The sequence below is a fragment of the Myxocyprinus asiaticus genome, chromosome 24, assembly GCF_019703515.2.
Source record: "Myxocyprinus asiaticus isolate MX2 ecotype Aquarium Trade chromosome 24, UBuf_Myxa_2, whole genome shotgun sequence".
Classification (NCBI taxonomy): domain Eukaryota; kingdom Metazoa; phylum Chordata; class Actinopteri; order Cypriniformes; family Catostomidae; genus Myxocyprinus; species Myxocyprinus asiaticus.
The window spans coordinates 10,197,319-10,219,937 of record NC_059367.1 but is presented as its reverse complement, the minus strand read 5'-3'; the positions used below and the strand labels follow the sequence as shown (position 1 = coordinate 10,219,937).

Below are 22,619 nucleotides of genomic sequence, written 5' to 3'. Positions count from 1 at the left end.
TCCTTTCAAAAAACTGTGTGAAAGAGTACAGTAGTGTATGCAAATGTAAAACTACAGCAAAAACACTCACAATTTGTCCCGGTGTAATTCTGAAATTTCCAAATTCAGAGGAACTGCCGGATTGAGAGAGAATTTGAGCTTCCACTGCTTTTGGTTTATCCTCTGTACGGATACTGATCTTGGAACGAATATTCTGTCCGAAAAAGAAAGATGAACTCATTAATGAGCTGATAAACATTTAAATCTAAATTAATCACAGACAGTTTACAGTATCTGGTTATTTAAAATGCTTAAATTCTAAAAGAAGCACTGGGGGGAATTCACAACAAATTAATTGCATCCAAGCGCTATTTGTGCTGCATTCGTGTCACATGCAAAAGTGGCGCAACTGTTTCGTGAATTCGCCCCATTATGTTTTACCTCAAAAGCTTTTTCTAAAATGCTCAGAATGTTGGAGGAATCTTCTTGTAACTGTCCAAGCTCAGCAATGGGGAAGTAATCATGCAGTTTCTACATGTGCACACAAAGTTTAAATGAAAAACATGTCAAAATTCAGTATCACATTTTCACAGTTCCTGAGACTGCTTTGAAATGGTGATAAATAAAATACACATGTAGACAATAGAAATACATAGGCTATATAAATGGATACAAACCTCATAGTACGAGTAGGAGTGGTTAGTAATGGCGAAGATCGGGATGATGTTATGTTGCATCAGGAGTCGCACTAGCGTGGGTATAGACGGGTAGTCCTGACGAATGTCATGTGTGTAATTTCCATCTTGAGTCAGGTGGCATTTCTCATCATTACGATCCAAGATGCCCGCAAGCACGTTGGTACCGTCTGCTTCATAATGGAAAGCTGATTCGGTGGAGAAGACTAGCAGGTGGGTGCTGTCTGGCCTCCAACCAATCTGAGTCTGTATAACAAAATACATTTTAATATCATGTGTTCTTGTGTGTCTCGTGACCAAACATCATGACATCAAACCCACACTGTAGGTTGATTTTGCATGGACGAAAACGAAGGATCTGCCATTGGGAGTTCAAAAATTAGATTTGAGAGTGAACTCAGAAGTCTTGTTTTTGTTTTTGTTTGGATTTTCCCCCTTTTTCTCCCAATTTGGAATGGCCAATTCCCAGTGTGCTTTTAAGTCCTCGTGGTCATGTAGTGATTCGCCTCAGTCCGGGTGGCGGAGGACGAATCCCAGTTGCCTCCGCGTCTGAGATCATCAACCCACGCATCTTATCACGTGGCTTGTTGAGCGTGTTGCCACGGAGACATAGCATGTGTGGAGGCTTCATGCCACCCACCGCGGCATCCACACTCAACTCACCACACGCCCCACTGAGAACGAACCACATTATAGCGATCACGAGGAGGTATACCCTCCCTAGCAACCGGGCCAATTTGGTTGCTTAGGAGACCTGGCTGGAGTCACTCAGCACGCCCTGGGATTCGAACTAGCGAATTAGCGAACTCCAGGGGTGGTAGCCATTGTCTTTACCACTGAGCTACCCAGGCCCAAACTCAGAAGTCTTGGAATACAGTGCATGAGTGGTATCGGCTAATTTTAATGTGATTTTCTGGTGCTTTTTTCCTTTTTGGAGCTGGACAACCCAGAGTCACTAATCACTGCCATTATATGGCAAAAAGTTGTGTGAATGTTTTTAAAATTTTTCCATTTGTGTTCTATGGAACAACATAAGTCATACAGGTTTATAATGACATAAGGCTGAGTAAATAATGACAGATTGTTCATTTTTGGGTGAACTATTCCTTTAATACCAGGTGTAAATTTGTCCAGTGGTGATGACTCTTGGCTTTACCAGCCCTGAACTTTAACCACTCTGCCATACTACCTCTTTCCCACAGCAATATCAGGTTTTACAAGTATTAACATTAATTTACTAAAGTCTAGAAAATAATTTGTTTTGGCATCTTTCATTGACATCTGCGATATTGACTTGGTGTGAAAAATCAACTGGCGGTACCTGGCAGACGGCAGCCTGTAGGATCGCATCAAACCCCCCTTCCGGGGCATCCAGGTTACCAGATATACGCTCTTTCTGAAGCCTCTGTCTGAAGTAGGTGATGTTGTTGGTGAGAGTGATGACGTTGCGGAATGAAAACGGAGGGTCACTGTTGGCCCATGGCTGAGCTAATCTGCGAAAGGGAAAACACACAACTTGTATAAGGAGGCCGTACACACTGTAGCTAAATACAGTTGTCACTCCTGAAACGTACTAGTGTGTACGTGGCCGGAGAGTATGAAGGTAGACAAAGACTGTGCATGTGTGTGTAGATGCTGTAATTGTGCGTTGTTCTCACTTGGATGGTCTCATGTCTGTTTGAGGCTCGGTGACTTTATCCACAAACTTGCCAAATCCAATGGTGTAGTCATCAGAGATTTTGCCAACAAGTTCAGCTGCATGAGGTGAGTAGAACAAACAATAAATGAATATCAACATCTTGTTGATCATGGTGACATACAGTGCATCCTCACAAACCCTGTCACAATCGACACGCAAATATTTCTGTCAATGATGTCTGTAAACATCTAACAACACATGCACTCTAAGAAAAGTCCGTAAAAATAGGGCCCAATGTACCGTGTTAATATGAAGGGATTTTCTGTATTGATTTTTCACAGGTGTTTTACCTGTATTTTGAATTACGCATTGCATTGTGGGAGCAAGAACCCCTGCTAACCACGAAAGATGCAAGAGGCAGGGGCCATCACACACGCAGGTCACTGAACTCTGTCAAAATTTCATTCGGATTTCGGAGTTGGAGAAACTGGTACCAACATTGAAACATTTCAATGGTGACAATAGTCTTGTTATGTAGCATAGCAATTGTTATTGTATTTTAGCATTGTTTTAGAGTGGAAGAAAATAATGTATATTTACCAGAAAATGTAGGCTACAATAGTGACTATACAGAATTTTACATTTCAGCTTTGAAGAAACTGTCCACAGAAATGGTACAGATTTGATAATTAGAATTTTCAGTGGTGAAAAAATGTTCTGCAAATGCTACTGAGAATATGCTGTAATTTTACAGAAATTTCTGCTTAAGGATTGACGGAAGTGTCCGTGAATGGTAGAGAGGATATACTGTAAATCTATGGAATTATCTTTTTTTGGATTAACAAAAGTGTCCGTGAATGGTACAAAGGATATACTGTAAATCTACAGAATCTCCCGTTTTAGGGTTGAAGGAAATGTCCGTAAACTTAACGGAAATGGTACTGGTAATTTTCTGCCAGGACATTATCTGTTTTTCTACTGATTTTTTTCCTGCTGTGTGAATGAGGCATCCAACCCCAGTTTGTTCTAGATAATCCCAGTGATAATGCTGAGTTCAATGACGGAATTACCGTAATTACCTAAATTATGTACAGTAGGTTTCCGACCAATAAAAACTGTTCACGTCTTTGTCAAACTTATAATTACAAGCTACAACACTCTAATTTCTCCCACTTGTCATCTAAAACAATATTCAATCATATAGAATGGGTTCTTCCATTCAAAAGCAGCAAGACGAAGCAATATGGAATGGAAGTGGTCTCAGGCGCTATTTTTATTTATTTGACATGCCATCCTAGAAACATGATGCTATGGCAAATATGTCCATCTGACGTATGGGTGCGCAGAGCAAAAACAAAAAGAAAAAAAAAAGAAAAGAAAAGAAAAGAAAAAAAAAAACAGAATGCAACCCGTGGGGGTGCCATTGCATAAACAACAAACACCACTGGCCCTTGTTGTGTACCAAAAAATAAAAGTTTTAAATAAAAGATGTGAAACAAGCTAACAAGGTAAACTAACAAGGAGAATTTATTACATTTTTGGTAAAACATTACTATAAGGTCTTATTGGTTAACAATAGTTATCGCATTAGGTATCATGAACTAACAATAAACTATGATTTTTTTTTTCAGCATTTATTCATCTTGGTTAATGTTAATTTATCAAAATACCATTGTTCTTTGTATTATCATGTTAGTTAATATTGTAACTGAACATTAATGTGTACAACTTTTGATGTAAACAAGTATATGCAGAAATGAACCATGATTTATTAACCAAGATTAATAAATGCTGTAAAATAATACCAATAATGGTGTTTTTGACATTGATAAAACCTACCAGTTTAGTAGTTTATCACAGGGCAATCAACGTGGAGTAACCTTGTCTTACTCAAGGGCACAATGGTACAAGTTCCTAAATCCCTTGTGGGGTTTGAACCTACAATTGTTTAGTTGCCAGCCCTGATCTAACTACTATGCCACACCAGCCTCTTCCCTCACCTAGCTGGTCTCCCATCCTCTTCAGGTTGTCCAGATCATCAGACATGGAGTTGGAGAAGTCCATAAGGATGTAGAGGTCCAGAGGGCCACGTGTGGGTTCAAACACCTCCATCTCAACCTCCTTCTCCTCTCCAGGAAGAAGCGACATGTACATCAGCTGAGGGGCCACCTGAGAGCGCTTCTGCAATTTATTGATCTTCACGTTCTGATAGACACACACAAACCCATTAGTAATATAAAAATGTAGGCTATCTTCACAAAGCAGCAGAATTCTCTTGTCAGTCCTCTTTGGAGAACTAAATATGGTAATGAATAAGAGTGACCAGTCACATTCTATATCCGAAGTGACTCTTGTCCGTTTAAAAGCTCGAAAGGGAAATTACTATTCGCTGCCATTGTATTGAAAAAAGTACTGGGATACTCTTCCAATTATGTCCATTTGTGCTCCGCATAAAAATAAGGTCATTTGAGTTTAAACAACATAAGGGTAAGTAAATAATTTTTCAGAATTTATATTTTTGGACATACTATTTCTGTAATGCCAGATGTTAAGAGTCTATTGAAACAAACCTCTTTAATTTCCATGGTGCTCTCAACTGTTATCATCTGTCGACATTTATGGGCCTCCAGGTTTTCCTTCAGGTCACAACGCTCATACTCAAAGATCTGATGAAAAAAAAACACAAATACAGAAAACTCCACACGAAAGTGTTTGTAAAGAAAGCTACTTACTGGGTTTGGAACACGTAAGTAAACTTCTATCGAAGTACATGATAGACCATAGCAAATATTATTTTTGCGTTCTTTTTTGCTCCAACAGTATAAAAAAAATCCAGTATTACGTTTCCATAACTTTTTAAAACAGGAAATAAATTAGATTACGGCAGTCTGAAGAGAGAAAGATGCCAAATTTACTGTCACACCCTCAGCAGTTGTATTTGAAACCCCATCACAGCTAGTTTATTTTATCAATACCATGGTAATGTTACACAATAATGATATAAATATAGATTAAATAATCGAAAAATTGAAAAAAAAAAAAAGTTTACTAGATTTACGCTGCTAAATGCAATCAGAAATGCAGCATCACCACAGTCTGTGAAAATGATACATGCATTTTATGGACAAATAACCAAACACACATAAAATACATGAAATCAGTTCATTCTACAGCATAAGGATCAGTAAACTTCACCTCATCTGGGCAGTAGGCGCATCCTGTGCCAATCTGGATACATTGTGAGCAGGTACTGGTCCTGGCAGCAGTACAGTGGTTCACTACATAACACACAAGCATATTCAATATATATTGTTTATATTCAATAATATAGCCAAATGTTATTGATGTCATTTAAAACATGAATATAAATAGTCATTAACGTTTGTTGCATAGTATTCTTTTTTGGTGCTAATCACTGATTACAGTTAGCAAAAAGTTATCTGGTCTTAAGTTTCTGAAGTAAAATTGTTTGTAATGGAGATCTGCAGTTTAACGGGCTTTAGAGTTGATTTTAGAGTTCCTACCCTCATTAGCATGGCTGGCCGTCAAGGAGAGCATGAGAATGTATATCCCCACTGCTAGGTGTGTCTCCCATCCTCCCATTTCAGTCTGAAACACAAATAAAACTCATATATATTACATAGCAATAGCATATATGTCAAGATGCACAGCCAGCGAGAATCATGTATATACACACATTACATAAAAGTTAAACATGAATAAATGCCACACATGTACTTATGCACACACAGATACACACCATAATTAAACACCAGAAATTTTAGGTATTCTAGTTATGTGCCTTGATGAACACATAACAAAGTCATAAAATACCTCTAAACATAATGACAACTCTAATGACCTCTGTTTCCCAACCTTTTTTGTCTTATGTACATATATGCTCATCAATTAGGTACAAGATACATCAAAAAGTGCAATGAAAGTAATCTTTCTCCCATGAACTTGCTTAAGAACTCTCAAGTTTAGAAACACTGTATTAGAAAATTAGATACCATGATCCATTTCTAACATACAGAGAGTAGAATCACGTGCTATGACCTCAGCTCTGAAGTATCGCCACTTAAAACGTTAAAACAGCAGCAGAAATCTGATCCACCTGCTCGCAATCACTTTCTCTCGCTTTTCACCCATTCCCTTTCTCTCTGCAGACATCAAATGAAAGCTGAGCCCATTTCACCCCTCATAAATCTCAACTCTAAAGGTGAAGAGCAGAAACAGACCAAAGATTCCTCAGGAATTCCTTTTATATCTGCTACAGATGGACAGAGACTTGGGAAGAGAGAGAGAGAGTAAATGTTTGATAACGTTCATATCATTTTCATATGGATTTTTTGTGCGTTACACTTTGGTGTTTATACAAAGTTCGATTTCTTCTATGTGTACACACAAGTTCACATTAAATTAACTCAATACAAAAAAAAAAAAAAAAAACACAATAAGCCAGTTTTATTTATTTTTATCTGTTAGAAAACCCTAATATCAACTCTACGGATAATGCTCCGTAAGTACAAACAAATTGTTTTCATCTCAAAAAATAGGTAGCTAAAAACGTGATGTTGGATCTAAGTTCATATTTTCACCAAAATCACTGGAATTTCACTCCAGGATGACAGAAAACTCCTTCCTCTGTAAACATAACTGCACGTGAGATTTAAACATACCTTAGCATTTTATTGTGAACCTGGCCTTTGTTAACCTCACAAATGGGCATATATATCAATTTTGTTCATATACAGAGAAAAATAACATAACCCAGTAATACTCGATAAAGGAATATGCAATTAAATGTTCCGTGCTTGACATTTTCATGCGGCAACTGAAGCACCTAGTCACAGACAGTGTTTTTTAGTGTTATTTACATGGAGGTGTCATTCCTGCACATGACAACTGCTGCATTTGTGTATCTGTGAATATTTAGGAAACAAACTTTTTGGTGTACAATTTAAGGTGATAACTTACCATCAACTTTATTTTAGTCTCTTAATAATTCCACTTACGCTATAAAGAATGTTTGTCAGGTAATCTAAAATGGAGTAATATCTAAATTAACTGGCTTTACTCAACTCAATCATATTATTTAATATGGCAGAATTTACCTACATTAGGTTATACTAATGAAAGTAACTTTTAAGGATCAGCCCAGTTAGAAATAGCGCCTTGAGGTAACAACTGCACGTGTCATGTAAATCAATATGAGAATAATAAAGGATATTGTAATACCATCAACAAGCTCAATAGATGCAATATAAGCGGAATTATCCAGACAGAAATGTGATTTGTCTAGACATATAGACATTTAAACATGCATAACAACATCAGACAACTCTCATAACATTTAACAGCCTAACAACTTCTCATCTGTCATATTATCATAAAGATGTATTGGAAAGATATTCATTTGAAAAGAATTAAAGTGAGTATTAACAACAGAGCATCTTAAACCCAAGTATGTAATAGAAACATGAGAGAGTGCATTAAATAATTCTTAGCAAGTGTAAATGAACAGTAGTGATCAAACTTGAAGAATTAAAACACACTGAACCTATTCTTTATTTCACTGGCAGCAAGTTTTAAATATCAACAAATATCAACAGACACAAGCCAACCAAATAGGCAGCCAGAGAGGAAAGGTGAAGAGAAGAGGGAGAAGGAGAGAAAGAAAGAGAACTTGGCAAAAACACTTCTGTGAGACTTTCCAAATAGATGGTTCTCACAATAGATCTCACAAACCTCTTAGTCTGTTGTTTCACAATCTAAGTCCCAGAGTCCAACCAGAAATAGCTACGATCTTTTAAAGAAAATCCTTCCAATTTTTAACCGAGGAGCAAAAAATAACCAGTTTTCCACCTGTTTCTTCACAAATCCAAACTTCTTGCGCTTTCAGAACTTAGTCCACCTCTCACATACGTGCTGTGAAATATCGATTGAATATTCACCTCAGATACGCCTTGAAGACGTCTATCAACACGAGAGGTGAGAGACAGTGGTGTTTAAGAGTGAATGTGTCCCTGGTCACTGAGATTAAATCCCTCCTCTCTTGCTCAAGTCGTTCAGGTGGGTTGCAGGCAACACCCTTCCTTTCTCTCTCGCTTTGTGAGGTAACAAGGTCGCTCCACCTTTCCTTCTGTCCTTTGCTCGAATCGTTCTGCACATTCCTTTAGCAGCACCCTCACCTGTGTGGACTTGAGAATGACAGGTTAGAGCTTTTCCCTGAGGGGGTAGAAAAAAGAGAGAGAGAGAGAGAGAGAGAGAGAGAGAGAGGGAGGGAAGGAGCCCTGCCCTGGCTGCCCTTGCAAAGGGAGTGGCAGGCAGATATATTGCCTGCAGGTTACAAAGAATCATTGCACTCTGTTCTGTATAAAATACATGCATACACAGATACAAACACAAGCCTGACAACACTTAAGGACAGCGAGAATATTTTTTTAAACATCCATCTAAACTGATTAAGTCTAATAAACAGAGTCATATGCATTAAAAAACAATTTGACAACCTTCACACACATTAACTCCAAAGCACAGGGCACTTCCTTTGAAGTCCTTTAAGTGTTACTGCCGCCACAATGTTCCTTAAACCAAGAGGGAGAGAGCAAGAAAGAGATAAAACTGTGTTGGCATTCGAAAGAGGGAGAGTGGAAGAGATAATGGTGAAAATATGCATTCCGGTGCAGCACGAACAAAGCAGTGCTCTTGACAACTACCTCCATTTCCAGCTTGACCCCAGCAATAACCTCATCCAGACCATTTTAGATTAAAAACATGCAGAGAATTAAACAGACAGCAGATATAAAGGCAATGCAGATAGACAGATGCATTAGACAGGGAGACAGCAATAGACAGATAGAGAGAGGGACAGACGGACAGACATACAGACAGCTGACATTTACTGTATGTTAGGTAGGTAGGTAGGTAGATAGATAGATAGATAGATAGATAGATAGACAGACAGACAGATCGATCGATCTTTAGACAGACAGACAGACAGACAGATAGATAGGACAGAGAGACAGACAGACAGATCAATCGATCAATAGATAGATATGACAGATAGACCTAGGACAGAAAGACAGACCGATAGGGCAGACAGACAGATAGGACAGACAGACCTAACCACAGACAGACTGACAGATAGAGAGATAGACACAGACAGACAGACAGATCTTTAGACAGACGGACAGATGGACAGATAGATCTTTAGACAGACAGACTGACAGACAGCTGACATATACGGTCAGTCGGTCGATCGATAGATAGATAGACAATAAGACAGACAGACAGACAGATAGATAGATCTTTAGACAGACAGACAGATAGATAGATCTTTAGACAGACAGACAGACAGATAGATAGACAGACATATAGATAGGACAGAGAGACAGACAGATCAATCGATCAATAAATAGATATGACAGAAAGACAGACCGATAGGGCAGACAGACAAATAGGACAGACAGACAGACAGACAGACAGACAGACAAATAGATCTTTAGACAGACAGACTGACAGACAGCTGACATATACTGTAGGTAGGTAGGTAGGTAGGTAGGTAGGTAGATAGATAGATAGATAGATAGATAGATCAATCTTTAGACAGACAGACAGACAGATAGACAGACAGATCAATCGATCAATAGATAGATATGACAGATAGACCTAGGACAGAAAGACAGACCGATAGGGCAGACAGACAGATAGGACAGACAGACCTAACCACAGACAGACTGACAGATAGAGAGATAGACACAGACAGACAGACAGATCTTTAGACAGACGGACAGATGGACAGATAGATCTTTAGACAGACAGACTGACAGACAGCTGACATATACTGTATGTTAGGTAGGTAGGTAGATAGGTAGGTAGGTAGGTAGATAGATAGATAGATAGATAGATAGACAGACAGACAGACAGACAGACAGATAGACAGATAGATAGATAGATAGATAGGACAGAGAGACAGACAGATCTTTAGACAGACGGACAGATGGACAGATAGAGCTTTAGACAGACAGATTGACAGACAGCTGACATATACGGTCGGTCGGTCGATCGATAGATAGATAGACAATAAGACATGCAGACAGATAGATAGATAGACAGACATATAGATAGGACAGAGAGACAGACAGACAGATCAATCGATCAATAGATAGATATGACAGATAGACAGATAAGACAGAAAGACAGACTGATAGGGCAGACAGACAGACATAACGACAGACAGACAGAATGATAGATAGATAGATAGATAGATAGATAGATAGATAGATACATAGATCTTTAGACAGAGACAGACAGACAGATAGATAGATCTTTAGACAGACAGACAGAAAGACAGACAGACAGATAGATCGATCTTTAGACAGACAGATAGATAGATCTTTAGACAGACAGACAGACTGACAGACAGAAAGACAGACAGACAGATAGATCTTTAGACAGACAGACAGATAGATAGATCTTTAGACAGACAGATAGATAGATCTTTAGACAGACAGACAGACAGACAGATAGATAGACAGACATATAGATAGGACAGAGAGACAGACAGATCAATCGATCAATAAATAGATATGACAGAAAGACAGACCGACAGGGCAGACAGACAGATAGGGCAGACAGACCTAACCACAGACAGTCTGACAGACAGACAGACAGACAGATAGATAGATAGATAGATAGACAGACAGACAGACAAATAGATCTTTAGACAGACAGACTGACAGACAGCTGACATATACTGTAGGTAGGTAGGTAGGTAGATAGATAGATAGATAGATAGATAGATAGATAGATAGATAGATAGATAGATAAGACAGACAGACAGACAGATCAATTGATCAATAGATGATATGATAGATAGACAGATAGGACAGAAAGACAGACCGATAGGCAGACAGACAGACCTAACGACAGACAGACTGATAGATAGATAGATAAATAGATAGATAGATAGATAGATATAGACAGACAGACAGATACATAGATCTTTAGACAGACAGACAGACAGATCTTTAGACACAGACAGACAGATAGATCTTTAGACAGATAGATCTTTAGACAGACAGACAGACAGACAGATAGACAGATAGATAGATAGATAGATAGATAGATCTTTAGACAGACAGATATATAGATAGATAGATCTTTAGACAGACAGACAAACAGAGAGATGGATGGATGGATGGATGGATGGATCTTTAGACAGACAGACAGGCAGACAGACAGAATGAACTAAAGTTATATGTGTAAAGTTATATCCAATATTTATTATTAATAGTAATGCTGGTAAACTCTGTAATCTGGTAAAACACTAAAATCATGTTAACCATGGAAAGACGATGAGTGCTGCAATCAGCAGCTGATTGCTTGTATTATTGAGAAGCAGTCTCACTCTTTCTGTCTGTTCTGATGTTGTCATGTGTCGATTTCATATGTTTTCAGCTGGCCAGAACAGATGTCTGTGCAGATCGTACTCTGTCTGCATCTAGAGGGGCGCAGTTTGTAAGTAAGGGACTCTGTTCCGGCCATGGAGACACTTTGCAGATTTTTTTTTATTTTTATTATTATTTGTGTGTGGGCATCTTTCTGTTTGGCCTGTCTTACAACTTGTGCACAATGCAAATTGAAAGACAGCCCTGCTGGAAAATAAACCTGCTTGGAACAGCCTAATTTGGTTTCCTGTTTTTAAAGGGGTTTTGGGCACTTGAGGTGGTCAAGCTTGGAGACCAGCTGGCCAGCCCGCTAAACCAGCTCAAGACCAGCTTGGTTAGGCTAGAAGACTTGCTAAACCAGCTCAAGACCAGCTTGGCTAGGCTTGAAGACTAGCTTAACCAGCTTAAAGACAGCTTGGCCAGGCTGGGAGACCAGCTTAGTCTGGTTTAAGATGCTTTTTTCAGCAGGGATGATGAGGATTGTAAAGAAAAGAGAGTAAAGGGTGAGGGGAGAGAGAGAGAGTTAAAAGAGACTGTATATTGATGGGTAGTTCTCACAGAAGCAGTTATGTGCCTTTACACGACTCCTCCCCTATACTGCTTGTGTCCTCATCTTCTGTCAAACCAGTGGACAATGTGCTACACAAATGCCTGAGCTCACCCATTATGAAAACAACACACACACAATCGCACTGTGGAATGCAGTGGTGGCTCTGCAGCACTCACTGCAGAGTGCCATATATGAGGAAGAGGACACATCTAGCGTCTGAAGGTCCCTGTTTTAGCTGTGCATGTAATGTCTCTTTCACGGAGTCGGCAGAGTGATCCAGCTAATGTTTGCTGCTCATTTTGTTTTTAGACTAGACTAGAACACTTAGTGACATTATTTCAATGTTTACAGTGGAAGGACCTCAAAGTCCACAAATGTGCTGATTCGCTGAACTGTCTGTGCTGCTTTTTATCTCACGTTAATTCTGTTTACTTGCTCTTCACTTGATCAGAAACATTCACGTTGATGCTTTTCTTGCTAAGCTTCTTTGCATGTTTGCCCATGTATGAGTGAGAGACTCTCCTGCTGGAAAAACAAAAACAGCTTGAACCAGGCTAAGATGGTTTGGTGTTCTTTTCTGGTCTCTAGGCTGGTCCTAGAGGAGTTTTGGGCACTTGTCAGCTGGTCTGGCTGGGAAACCAGCTGGCAGACCAGCTAAACCAGCTGAAAACCATCTTGGCAAGGCTGGGAGATGAGCTGAATATTAGATTGATCCGGCTGGGAGACAAGCTAGACGAGCTGAAGACCACCTTGTTCAAGCTGAGAGACAAGCTGAAGACCAGCATGGCCTGACTGGTAGACAAGCTAAAGACCATCTTGGCCAGGCTGGAAGACAAGCTGAAGACCATCTTGGCCAGGCTGGGAAATTAGCTGAATACCAGATTGGCCTGGCTGGGAGAAAAGCTAGACCAGCTGAAGACCAACTTAGTCAGGCTAGGAGACCATCTTAAGACCAACTTGGCCAGGCTGGAATACAAGCTAAAGACCATCTTGGCCAGGGCTGGAAGACACACTGAAGACCATCTTGATCAGGCTTGAAGACAAGCTGAAGACCATCTTGGCCAGGCTGGGAGACCAGCTGACAACCATCTTTGCGAGGCTAGAAGACAAGCTGAAGACTATCTTGACCAGGCTGGGAGACCAGCTGGGACCAGCTGACCAGCTTAAGCTGGTTTAAGCGTGTGTTTTTTTCCCCCAGCAGGTTCCTAGCTATTTGATGATTTTTGGTGTCAGATACTAAACATTCAGCACAACAATGCAGTACTCACAACTGCCTTTATTCTTGGAATCAATAAAAAGACAAAATCTACTGTGGTTCATCGCTAATTTACCATTGTAGATGTGCTTAGAATTATCCTAAAATCAGTCAAACTGATTTTAGTATAATCAGAATCAGAAACCTTTTGAGGTCTTAAGGCACAGCGTTAAGGGAGAATTTATCCGATCAGTGTCTTCCCAGAAGGCAATTATATTTTTGGTTGTATTACACCCATGCACACAGATATCACACACTAATTTCAGCTCAACTGCCTGCATCAGTTTTCGCTTAAGGAGCCCATAAGAGAGGGTCAAGTTACAGGTTATGCTCAGTGCTGTAGGGTCTTCTTTGAAAAAAATGTTTCCTCCCCTTTTTCTCCCCAATTTGGAATGCGCAATTCCCAATGCGCTCTAAGTCCTCGTGGTCCGGGTGGCGGAGGACGAATCTCAGCTGCCTCTGCGTCTGAGACCATCAACTCAAGCATCTTATCACATGGCTTGTTGAGCTGTGGAGACATAGCGTGTGTGGAGGCTTCACGCCATCCACCACGGCATCCACGCACAATTCACCACGTGCCCCACCGAGAGCGAACCACATTATAGTGACCACAAGGAGGTTACCCCATGTGACTCTACCCTCCCAAGCAACCGGGCCAATTTGGTTGCTTAGGAGACCTGGCTAGAGACACTCAGCAAGCCCTGGATTTGAACTCGCGAACTCCGTGGGTGGTAGTCAGCAGATGCCGAAACATTTTTAAGAATTGGCGATACTTTTTAAAAATGTTTCTCATTTCTGCTGCGAGTGTGTATAATGTGTAAAGGAATCTGTTATGCATGTTAAACCCACATTTTAATTTGTACATCAGAGTTTGACAATGAAAACATTTGATATAAAAAGACTGGAATGCACAACCAAAAAAATAAAAAAATAAAATGTTAACAGTTAACACATATAGTATATTGTTTACTTCTAATGGCTATACTTTTGAAACAGTGTGTATTTTAATGGTAAGAGAACCCAAGTGATAACAGTCTTACAATTTTAACTAAGGCTTTTCTTGTAATGTGGCCCTGCATCTGAAATGGTGACTCACAGTTGACTGTCAGTGCCTTAACTCTTATGTCTGAGTCAAAGACTTTATCCATGTAGGTTTGCTTGACCAGGTGTTACCTTGGATATGGGTCAGAACTGACACATCTTAATTCACATCAAATTCACGCTGCATAAAACATGCTGTGAAAGCACACGGTCTGACAAACCATGGCAACTTAAAATCATGGGAAGCACATTCCCGCAGGGGAGATGCATTACATTAAACACACAATGAGTCAGAAACAAGGTGTGTCCTTTCCTAAGTTACAATCAGACTCACTGGCACAAGTAAAACTTTAGAAAGGGATGTGTGTGGTATAGCGGTCCCCCGGGGATGACCTTTGGAAAGCCTTAGCTGCTGTTATTGCCATTCTGACCGCCAGACATCAAAAAAGTTCCAAATGTATTTCCTCACATGCTTGAGTGTTTCCCTTGGATTATTTTTTGAACATCAAGTGAACATTCTGGCTTACTGACGCATTCCAATTCATATCCATATTGCCTTCATTGTCTCGTACAGTGCCTGTATATTTAAATCTTGAGAAAATTAGCATGAACATACAAAATGAGTCTATTGAAAATGACAATATATAGCAGATAAACAAAAAGCACATGAAAACTGTGTGTGCAATCTAATACCCCCCCCCCCCCCAATGGTTCTGTGTGCTTCTCATATGACATTAAGTGAGCAAATAACAGCTTGTCTAAATATATCTTGTACCAATATCTGACACACGTTTCCAAAATACTATTTAGTGGATAAGAATATTTCTCTCAGCATTTCCCTTGTCAAATCCAACCCACACAAAAAAATAAATCATCATGGTAACAACAGTCTCCGCAAAAATAACATAGTTACTGCAATTATTGTTGGCACCATAATAAATTACTATTGTATCATATTCATATTGTGTCGGAAGCTTTTTATTTATTTTGATAACAAGCATGGCGTATATCAAGTTACCACAGTTTAATTGTAACAGCTGTAGTTTCCAAGTTACATTTCTGTAAAGGCTTGGCAGCTTTTATGTATACTTTTGGTCCTTAAAGGAACCTAAATTCTGTTTTATAAATAAACCCAATGCCACTGACTTAAAACACCGTACCAAAATAAATATTGTGTTTCCTCCTTAGCGGTCAAGAACATTTCTGTCAGGATTTCACTTGGCAAATTCGAGCACCCATGACGCACATCATTTCCGAAAACAGTTTAAACGTTGTTTAAAATCACTACAATATAGGCTACAACATATTAATGATTTGATCAAACAAATGTAAATGTAACTTACTTTTTCCACAGAGGATATACGCTGTCGCCTCAGAGAGTCAATGGATGTGGCTAAAAAAAAACGTGAACTGCCCAACTAGACAACATTTTTGGGTATCACAGGTTCGTTCCGAGTCATCTCAGGAATCCCTTCACGACAGCACTACAATGTTTAAGCATCATACTTAAAAACATCCATGCATTTTTAAACTCACATTTTCCATGCACTTGCAAACGCCCTTAAGCACCATTTTTTGGAAGCCTCTCTTTTGAAATGCAAACGGCTCCATCATTTACATGACAAAAGTTTCACTGAGAATGTATTATTTTCTTTTGTTATTTGAAATCAGTCTAAACAAATGAAAAGCGAGAGATCATGTTTTTATAAGCATTATACGACAAAAACTAAGAATACATTTTCTTTGGTATTTTTTGGCATCTTAATGTTTGTGCTATTATTTTTTTTCCCCATAATATAATATAATATAATGCAAAATTAAGATATAAAAAGATGATTTTTATAAGATTTACCGAAATATGCTTAACTTTGCCAAGTAAAATGTTGCTTTGCTATACTGCTTAAAGGGTTAGTTCACCCAAAAATGAAAATTCTCTAGTCATTTATTCACCCTCATGTCATCCCAGATGTGTAAAACTTTCTTTCTTCTGCTGAACACAAACAGATTTTTAGAAGAATATTTCAGCTCTGTAGATCCATACAATGCAAGTGAATGGTTACCAACATTTTGAAGCTCCAAAATGACATAAAGGCAGCATAAAAATAATCTATAAGACTCCAGTGATGAAACAGATGAATATTTAAGTCCTTTTTTACAATACATTCTCCTCACTGCCCAGTAGGTGGTGATATGCATGAATAATGTGTATCACCAAAAACAGTTGACCAAGAATGTGAAAGTGAAAGTGGAGATTTATCGTAAAAAAGGGATTAAATGTTGATCTGTTTCTCACCCACACCTACCATATCACTTCTGAAGACATGGATTTCACAACTGGAGTCATATGTATTACTTTTATGCTGTCTATATGTCCTTTTGGAGTTTCAAAATTTGGGACCCATTCACTTGCATTATGAGCATACAGAGCTTAAATATTCCTCTAAAAATCTTTGTTTGTGTTCAGCAGATAATAGAAAGTCATACACATCTAGGATGGCATGAGGGTGAGTACATGATAAGAGAATTTTCATTTTTTGGATGAACTGTCCCTTTTAAACATACAGATTTTGTTTAATTAGTTTTAAAAGTTCATAATCATTCATTTTAATTAAATACTTATCATTTATTTTTCATGCATTATACACTGATGAGCCAAAACATCATGACCACTCACAGGTAAAGCGAATAACATTGATTATCTCCTAACAAGGCCACATGTCAAGGTCTGGGTGGATTAGATGGTAAGTGAAAAACCAGTTCTCGTAGACAACGTGTTGAATGCAGGAGTAAAGACCTGAGCAACTTTGACAAGGGCCAAATTGTTATGGCCAGACAACAAGGTCAGAGCATCTCTGAAACTGCAAGGCTTGTGTGATATCCCGGTCATGAGTGGTGAGTACCTACAGACAGTGGTCTGAGGAGGGACAAACCAAAAACCGGCAACAGGGTGTTGGGCGCTCTAGGCTCATCGATGCATGAGGGCAACGAAGGTTATCCCGTCTGGTCCGAACCGACAGAAGGTCTACTGTGGCACAAGTCACAGAACATTTTAATGATGGTTATGGGAGGAATGTATCACAACATACAGTACATCGCACCCTGCTGTGTATAGTGCAACCCCTGTTGGAACTGGACCTAGGAGCATGGAAGGTCACCTGGTCTGATGAGTCCCGTTTTTTTATTATTTTTTTACATCATGTGGACGGCCGTGTGCGCCATTAATGGATGCACTGTGGGCAGATGATGGCGGAGGTAGTGTGATGCTCTGGGCAATGTTCTGCTGGGAAACCCTGGGTCCGGCCATTCATATGGACGTCACTTTGACACATGCCACCTACCTAAACATCGTTGCAGACCAGGTACACCCCATCATGGCAATGATATTCTCTCATGGCAGTGGTCTCTTTCAGCAGGATAATGCACCCTGCCACACTGCATACATTGTTCGGGAATGGTTTGAAGAACATTATGAAAAGTTCAAGGTTTTGCCCTGGCTTCCAAATTCCCCAGATCTCAATCCGACTGAGCATCTGTGGGATGTGCTGGACCAGCAAGTCCGATCCATGGTGGCTCCACCTCGCAACTTACAAGACTTGAAGGATCTGCTGCTAATGTCTTGGTGCAAGATACCACAGGACACCTTCAGGGGTCTTGTAGAGTCCATGCCTCGGCGGGTCGGCACTGTTTTGGCAGCACACGGAGGGCCAACAGCATATTAGGCAGGTAGTCATAATGTTTTGGCTCATTGGTGTATGTACACCACTTAAAGATTACCCAATTCAGTTTGATGGAAATTTTTCAAAATGTGAAATTCGTAAATATTTATTTATTTATTTATCTGAAATATTTTATTTAGTGTATAATATACGTTTCTTCTGCACTGAACATTACAATTATAATTTTATAATGAAAAAAAGTGAATTTTTTAGCATCTTAGTTTTTGGTGCTATTATTTTTGTTTCCAATATTAGTTTTATAATATAATATAATATATTGCAACATTTTATTTTATTTATTTTATTTTATTTAAATTTATTGAAATATGCTTAACTTTGCCAAATATAAAAAGTTGCTTTGCCATTTACCAAACTGTGTTGTTTAAAACGCATGCATTTTGTTTACTTGGTTTTAAAAGTTCATAATCATTTATTTTAATTAAATATCTAATTTATTCTGAATTCATAATATGTATACAATTTAAAGATTACTTGAAATACTTAAATATTAAAAACAGACTGAAATATTTTTGGAGTGTATTATTTAAGTTTCTTTTGCACTGAACTTTAAAAGGATATTTATATAATAATAAAAATAAAAAAATTTGGATTTAAAAAGTGTATGATGTCCAAATTAAAAAGCATTTATGATCTTAGAGATACACCAAATTGACAGAAGTATCTGGACACAACATCTATAATGTGCTTGTCAAACATTTCATTTCAAACCATTGGCATTTATAGGGAGCTGGTCCTCCCTTTGCTGTTTTGTCAGCTTCATCTCTTCTGGAAGGCTTTGCATTAGAAGTTGGAACAGGGATTTATTCGCATTCAGATAGAAAAGCATCTGTGAGGTCAAGTACTGATGTTGAGCAATGGAGTCTGGCTCACAGTCTGCATTCCAATTTATCCCAAAGGTGTTTAATGGGGTTCAGGTATGGACTTTGCTCAGGCCAATCAAATTCTGCCATACCAGACTCAGTGAACCATTTTACTTGTGGGATCTTATGAAAGTGCTATGTTGAAAGTCGCTTAGATCTTTGGTATGCCCAATTCTACTAGAGACATTTGTCCAAGGAGATTGCATAACTATATGCTTGACTTTTTAAACATACTAATGAGTGTAGCTGAAATAACAAACCAGTTAAATGAAAGCGGGTGTCCACATAATTTTGGCCATTAAGTGTATTAACAAAAACATCCACTACAGTGAATTAAGTTCACTACAACACTGGCTCTCATGATGGCAATACAATATAGTAAAAAAACTAATATTGTCAAGCCTTGGGTTATAACTAAATCACTATGCATGTTTTTTTAAATACTTGATAACAATATTGCAATTATGTGCACTGCATGAGTAAACCTCTGTAACCGGATTTTAACAATTCAGTGGAGTTAGGGCCTGTTCAGGGTGTGTCTTCAGTCCGAGTCACCCTGACGCACAGTTAGCACATCTGCACACCACACTGCCAATCTCTCAATCTCTCCTGGCAAACTTACTCGCGTGTCAAATGTTCTAACCTGGAGCCATCCAAAATCAAATAACATTAAAATGTCCTTTGTTACACACACAATGCCCTGTATTTGATCAATGGTACTTTCAAAGGTACTTTTTGAGGCTAGTAGGGAAGAGTGGGGCAAAATATGTCACTTTTTACGTTGTCTTATAGGCAAGAAGATACGAGAGGTAAAATTAATATGGCTAAATTATATTGCAGCGTCTCAAAAAATATATATATATATATATTTTTTTTTTGGTATGTTTACGCATTTCAATTTCATAACAAAATTCCATCCAATGAAATTATTTTTTAACAAAATTAAATAAAATGTAAAATATTTTGTAGATTTCTGCCATTTTATTTGATTAAAGATAACTCAATTCAGTTTGATGGAATTTTGTTATGAAATTTAAATCTTAGAATTATTTTTGAGTGTACCAACTGAAATAAGAAAAGTCTCTAAAACCAGTTCTCTTGACCAATGGATTTTCATGTCTTTCAAGTTGTTCATTATTACTAGATAAGGATTTTAAAAGATCATTTTATAGAAATCCCACTCACAAAAAACTATTTCTAGCTGATGAATTTTAGAGCTAAGTATAACAAGAAAACCTAGTCACCACAGAAATGTCTATGACTTTAAGATTTAAATTTTTTTAATTTCCATTTTTTTCTAAGCCTAGAAATATAAAAATTCCCTGGAATTTTCAGGGTTTCTATGGGAATCCAGTATAACATAGGGCCGCCAGAGAAATTACTTCTCAAAAAATGTGGTCCACTTTAGGGGTAAGCTGTCCCAAGTCAAAGGGTATCACCACAACATTTTCAGTGGATGGTTTTGAAATATGACAAAGAGACAGTTTGGACTCTTTAGCTTGAACAAAGCTCTGGAAGGCTTGAATTCAGAATGGAAAAGGTTACGTGTTGGTATAAATCAAAGATACACCTGGTAAGCACACACCATCTTCCAAGTTCAGAATCCAAAAAAACATTCCTCAACAGTGTTCTTCAACACTGGCTGACATCGTGTTCACACTTTCTTCAACCCATTGTATTAAAGGTGATGTGTGAACTTTTTTCCGAAGCTAAAAAATATTTTCTCCTATCACAACTTAATTTGTAGAGACAATTACATTTATGCATTTGGCAGACACTTTAATCCAAAGCAACTTACAGTGCACTTATTACAGGGACAGTCCCCCCAGAGCAACCTGGAGTTAAGTGCCTTGCTCAAGAACACAATGGTGGTGACTGTGGGGATCAAACCAGCAACCTATCTGGTAATATCATACCAGATATGTGCTTTAGCCCACTACACCACCGCCACTCATACAACTTGTGGTTGATTTCCCTAAAAAGTATAAACGCTGTGAAAACTTTGCTTTGTTTAACCAACCAAACAAAGAAACACTGGCTAAGACAATGGTGTGAGTTTAGGGTGGATCACCCCATTTTGCGACCAATGGAAGACAGTGGGAGTGTTTGTGTTTGGTGATGCTAGTGGCGCAAAAACTACGCACTTCAAATTTAAGCACTGCAAGTTTGGATATTAATTTAAAAAAAAACACGTGAGAGATTTTCAATTACACAAAAACATTTATTTTCATGGTACTGCGCTATAAAGAAGGCACTGGCTCATTTTAATATTTACATATTTAAAAAAAAAAAAACCTATTTGCATTTCTAAAATGAAATAAAAAGTTAGAATAATGCAGGGGGGCTGAATTGAAAGAACTACTTTTTTCTCCTCATAAATACATAATCAAATAGCCTGATCTGTTACTGTTGTAATAAGATACTACTGTATACTCGTGACAGATGATTAATTGGTGTTCTGTGTGTCATGCCCTCTCCCAAATTTTCATCAAGACATAAAAATGGAAAATATAGATAGGCAAAACTGACCAGACATCTACAACACTGAATGGTTACTAAAAGGGAAAAAAAGAGAAAAAGTAAATCACTCATAAGCGATAAATTGTTGCATGTTTGATGAGAACAATATCATGAATATCAACAATATCATAATATTCTGATGAGAACAATATCATGATCATGAAATCAGAAATGTCTTACACATCTTATTTCTGAAGTGACACTAGGAGTAAAGGATTTTACTGACTGTTGTAGTCATTTATCAATACTGAGTAATATAATTAGAGATTCATTGCACAATATAAAGCAAACATTAGTAAAGTTATGTCTGGAGCCAATTGTACCTGTAGATGAGGCAGTTGTTGTATTTGTGGTCATGGCCGCCGCATTAGTAGTGGTGCCCTTTTTGGTGCCTGTCACGAACTCAATCTAAAGACGGAGGAGCAAACATACATACGAAGAGGATAAATCCAGAGACTCTTATTGAAGCAAGAAAATTTATTTAAATAAAACCAATGTGTTTCTGCAAACAGGCCTTCATCAGGGTTAACAAGGTTAAAAGAAAACTTATACAGAGCATTTATTTGAATGCAAACAAGTATAAGATCTAGCCAATGAAATGAACAGGATTAATCATCAGTCACCATCACATCACAACACATCAGAACACACCAATCTCAACTGGACCAATTAGAACATTTATTAGGAAAGTCAATAGGAAAACCACACCTGATTACTCAACATAAAAAGCAATTCACAAAGAACAGTTATTTTTAAAGACTTTTAAATACTGTTAAAGGCTAATACATATCAAAATCCAATACAAAAGAAAAAAAAAAAAAACATTAAATCATATAGATTATTTCATTACCAACACTTCATTCATTCCTAGAGGAGATAGGCTTTTTA

General features: G+C 38.2%; 2 protein-coding genes across 4 annotated transcripts in view; both read right to left on the bottom strand.

Annotated features, from left to right (window-relative positions):
* The window catches only part of LOC127414713 (integrin beta-4-like), a 33,026-nt gene extending 24,684 nt beyond the window's left edge, over positions 1-8,342 (bottom strand). The window contains exons 1-10 of one of the 3 annotated variants that reach the window (XM_051652919.1): positions 8,271-8,342; positions 5,838-5,922; positions 5,509-5,591; positions 4,884-4,979; positions 4,314-4,518; positions 2,333-2,429; positions 1,996-2,167; positions 657-920; positions 421-510; positions 71-193 (exon numbers count right to left, since the gene is read on the bottom strand). In XM_051652919.1, coding sequence (XP_051508879.1) covers positions 71-193; positions 421-510; positions 657-920; positions 1,996-2,167; positions 2,333-2,429; positions 4,314-4,518; positions 4,884-4,979; positions 5,509-5,591; positions 5,838-5,916 — 1,209 coding nt within the window. In that variant the 5' untranslated portion in view covers positions 5,917-5,922; positions 8,271-8,342. Of the gene's footprint in view, positions 1-70; positions 194-420; positions 511-656; positions 921-1,995; positions 2,168-2,332; positions 2,430-4,313; positions 4,519-4,883; positions 4,980-5,508; positions 5,592-5,837; positions 5,923-8,064 lie in introns of all 3 variants that reach the window. The other 2 variants (XM_051652918.1, XM_051652920.1) reach the window with 2 other exon arrangements.
* Positions 8,343-21,486: 13,144 nt separating this feature from the next.
* Positions 21,487-22,619, bottom strand: part of LOC127414732 (SAP30-binding protein-like) — a 145,352-nt gene continuing 144,219 nt past the window's right edge. Inside the window, exons 10-11 of the mRNA XM_051652968.1 lie at positions 22,055-22,139; positions 21,487-21,766 (exon numbers count right to left, since the gene is read on the bottom strand). Of these exons, the coding sequence (XP_051508928.1) occupies positions 21,615-21,766; positions 22,055-22,139 (237 nt within the window). The 3' untranslated portion in view covers positions 21,487-21,614. The remainder of the gene's footprint in view (positions 21,767-22,054; positions 22,140-22,619) is intronic.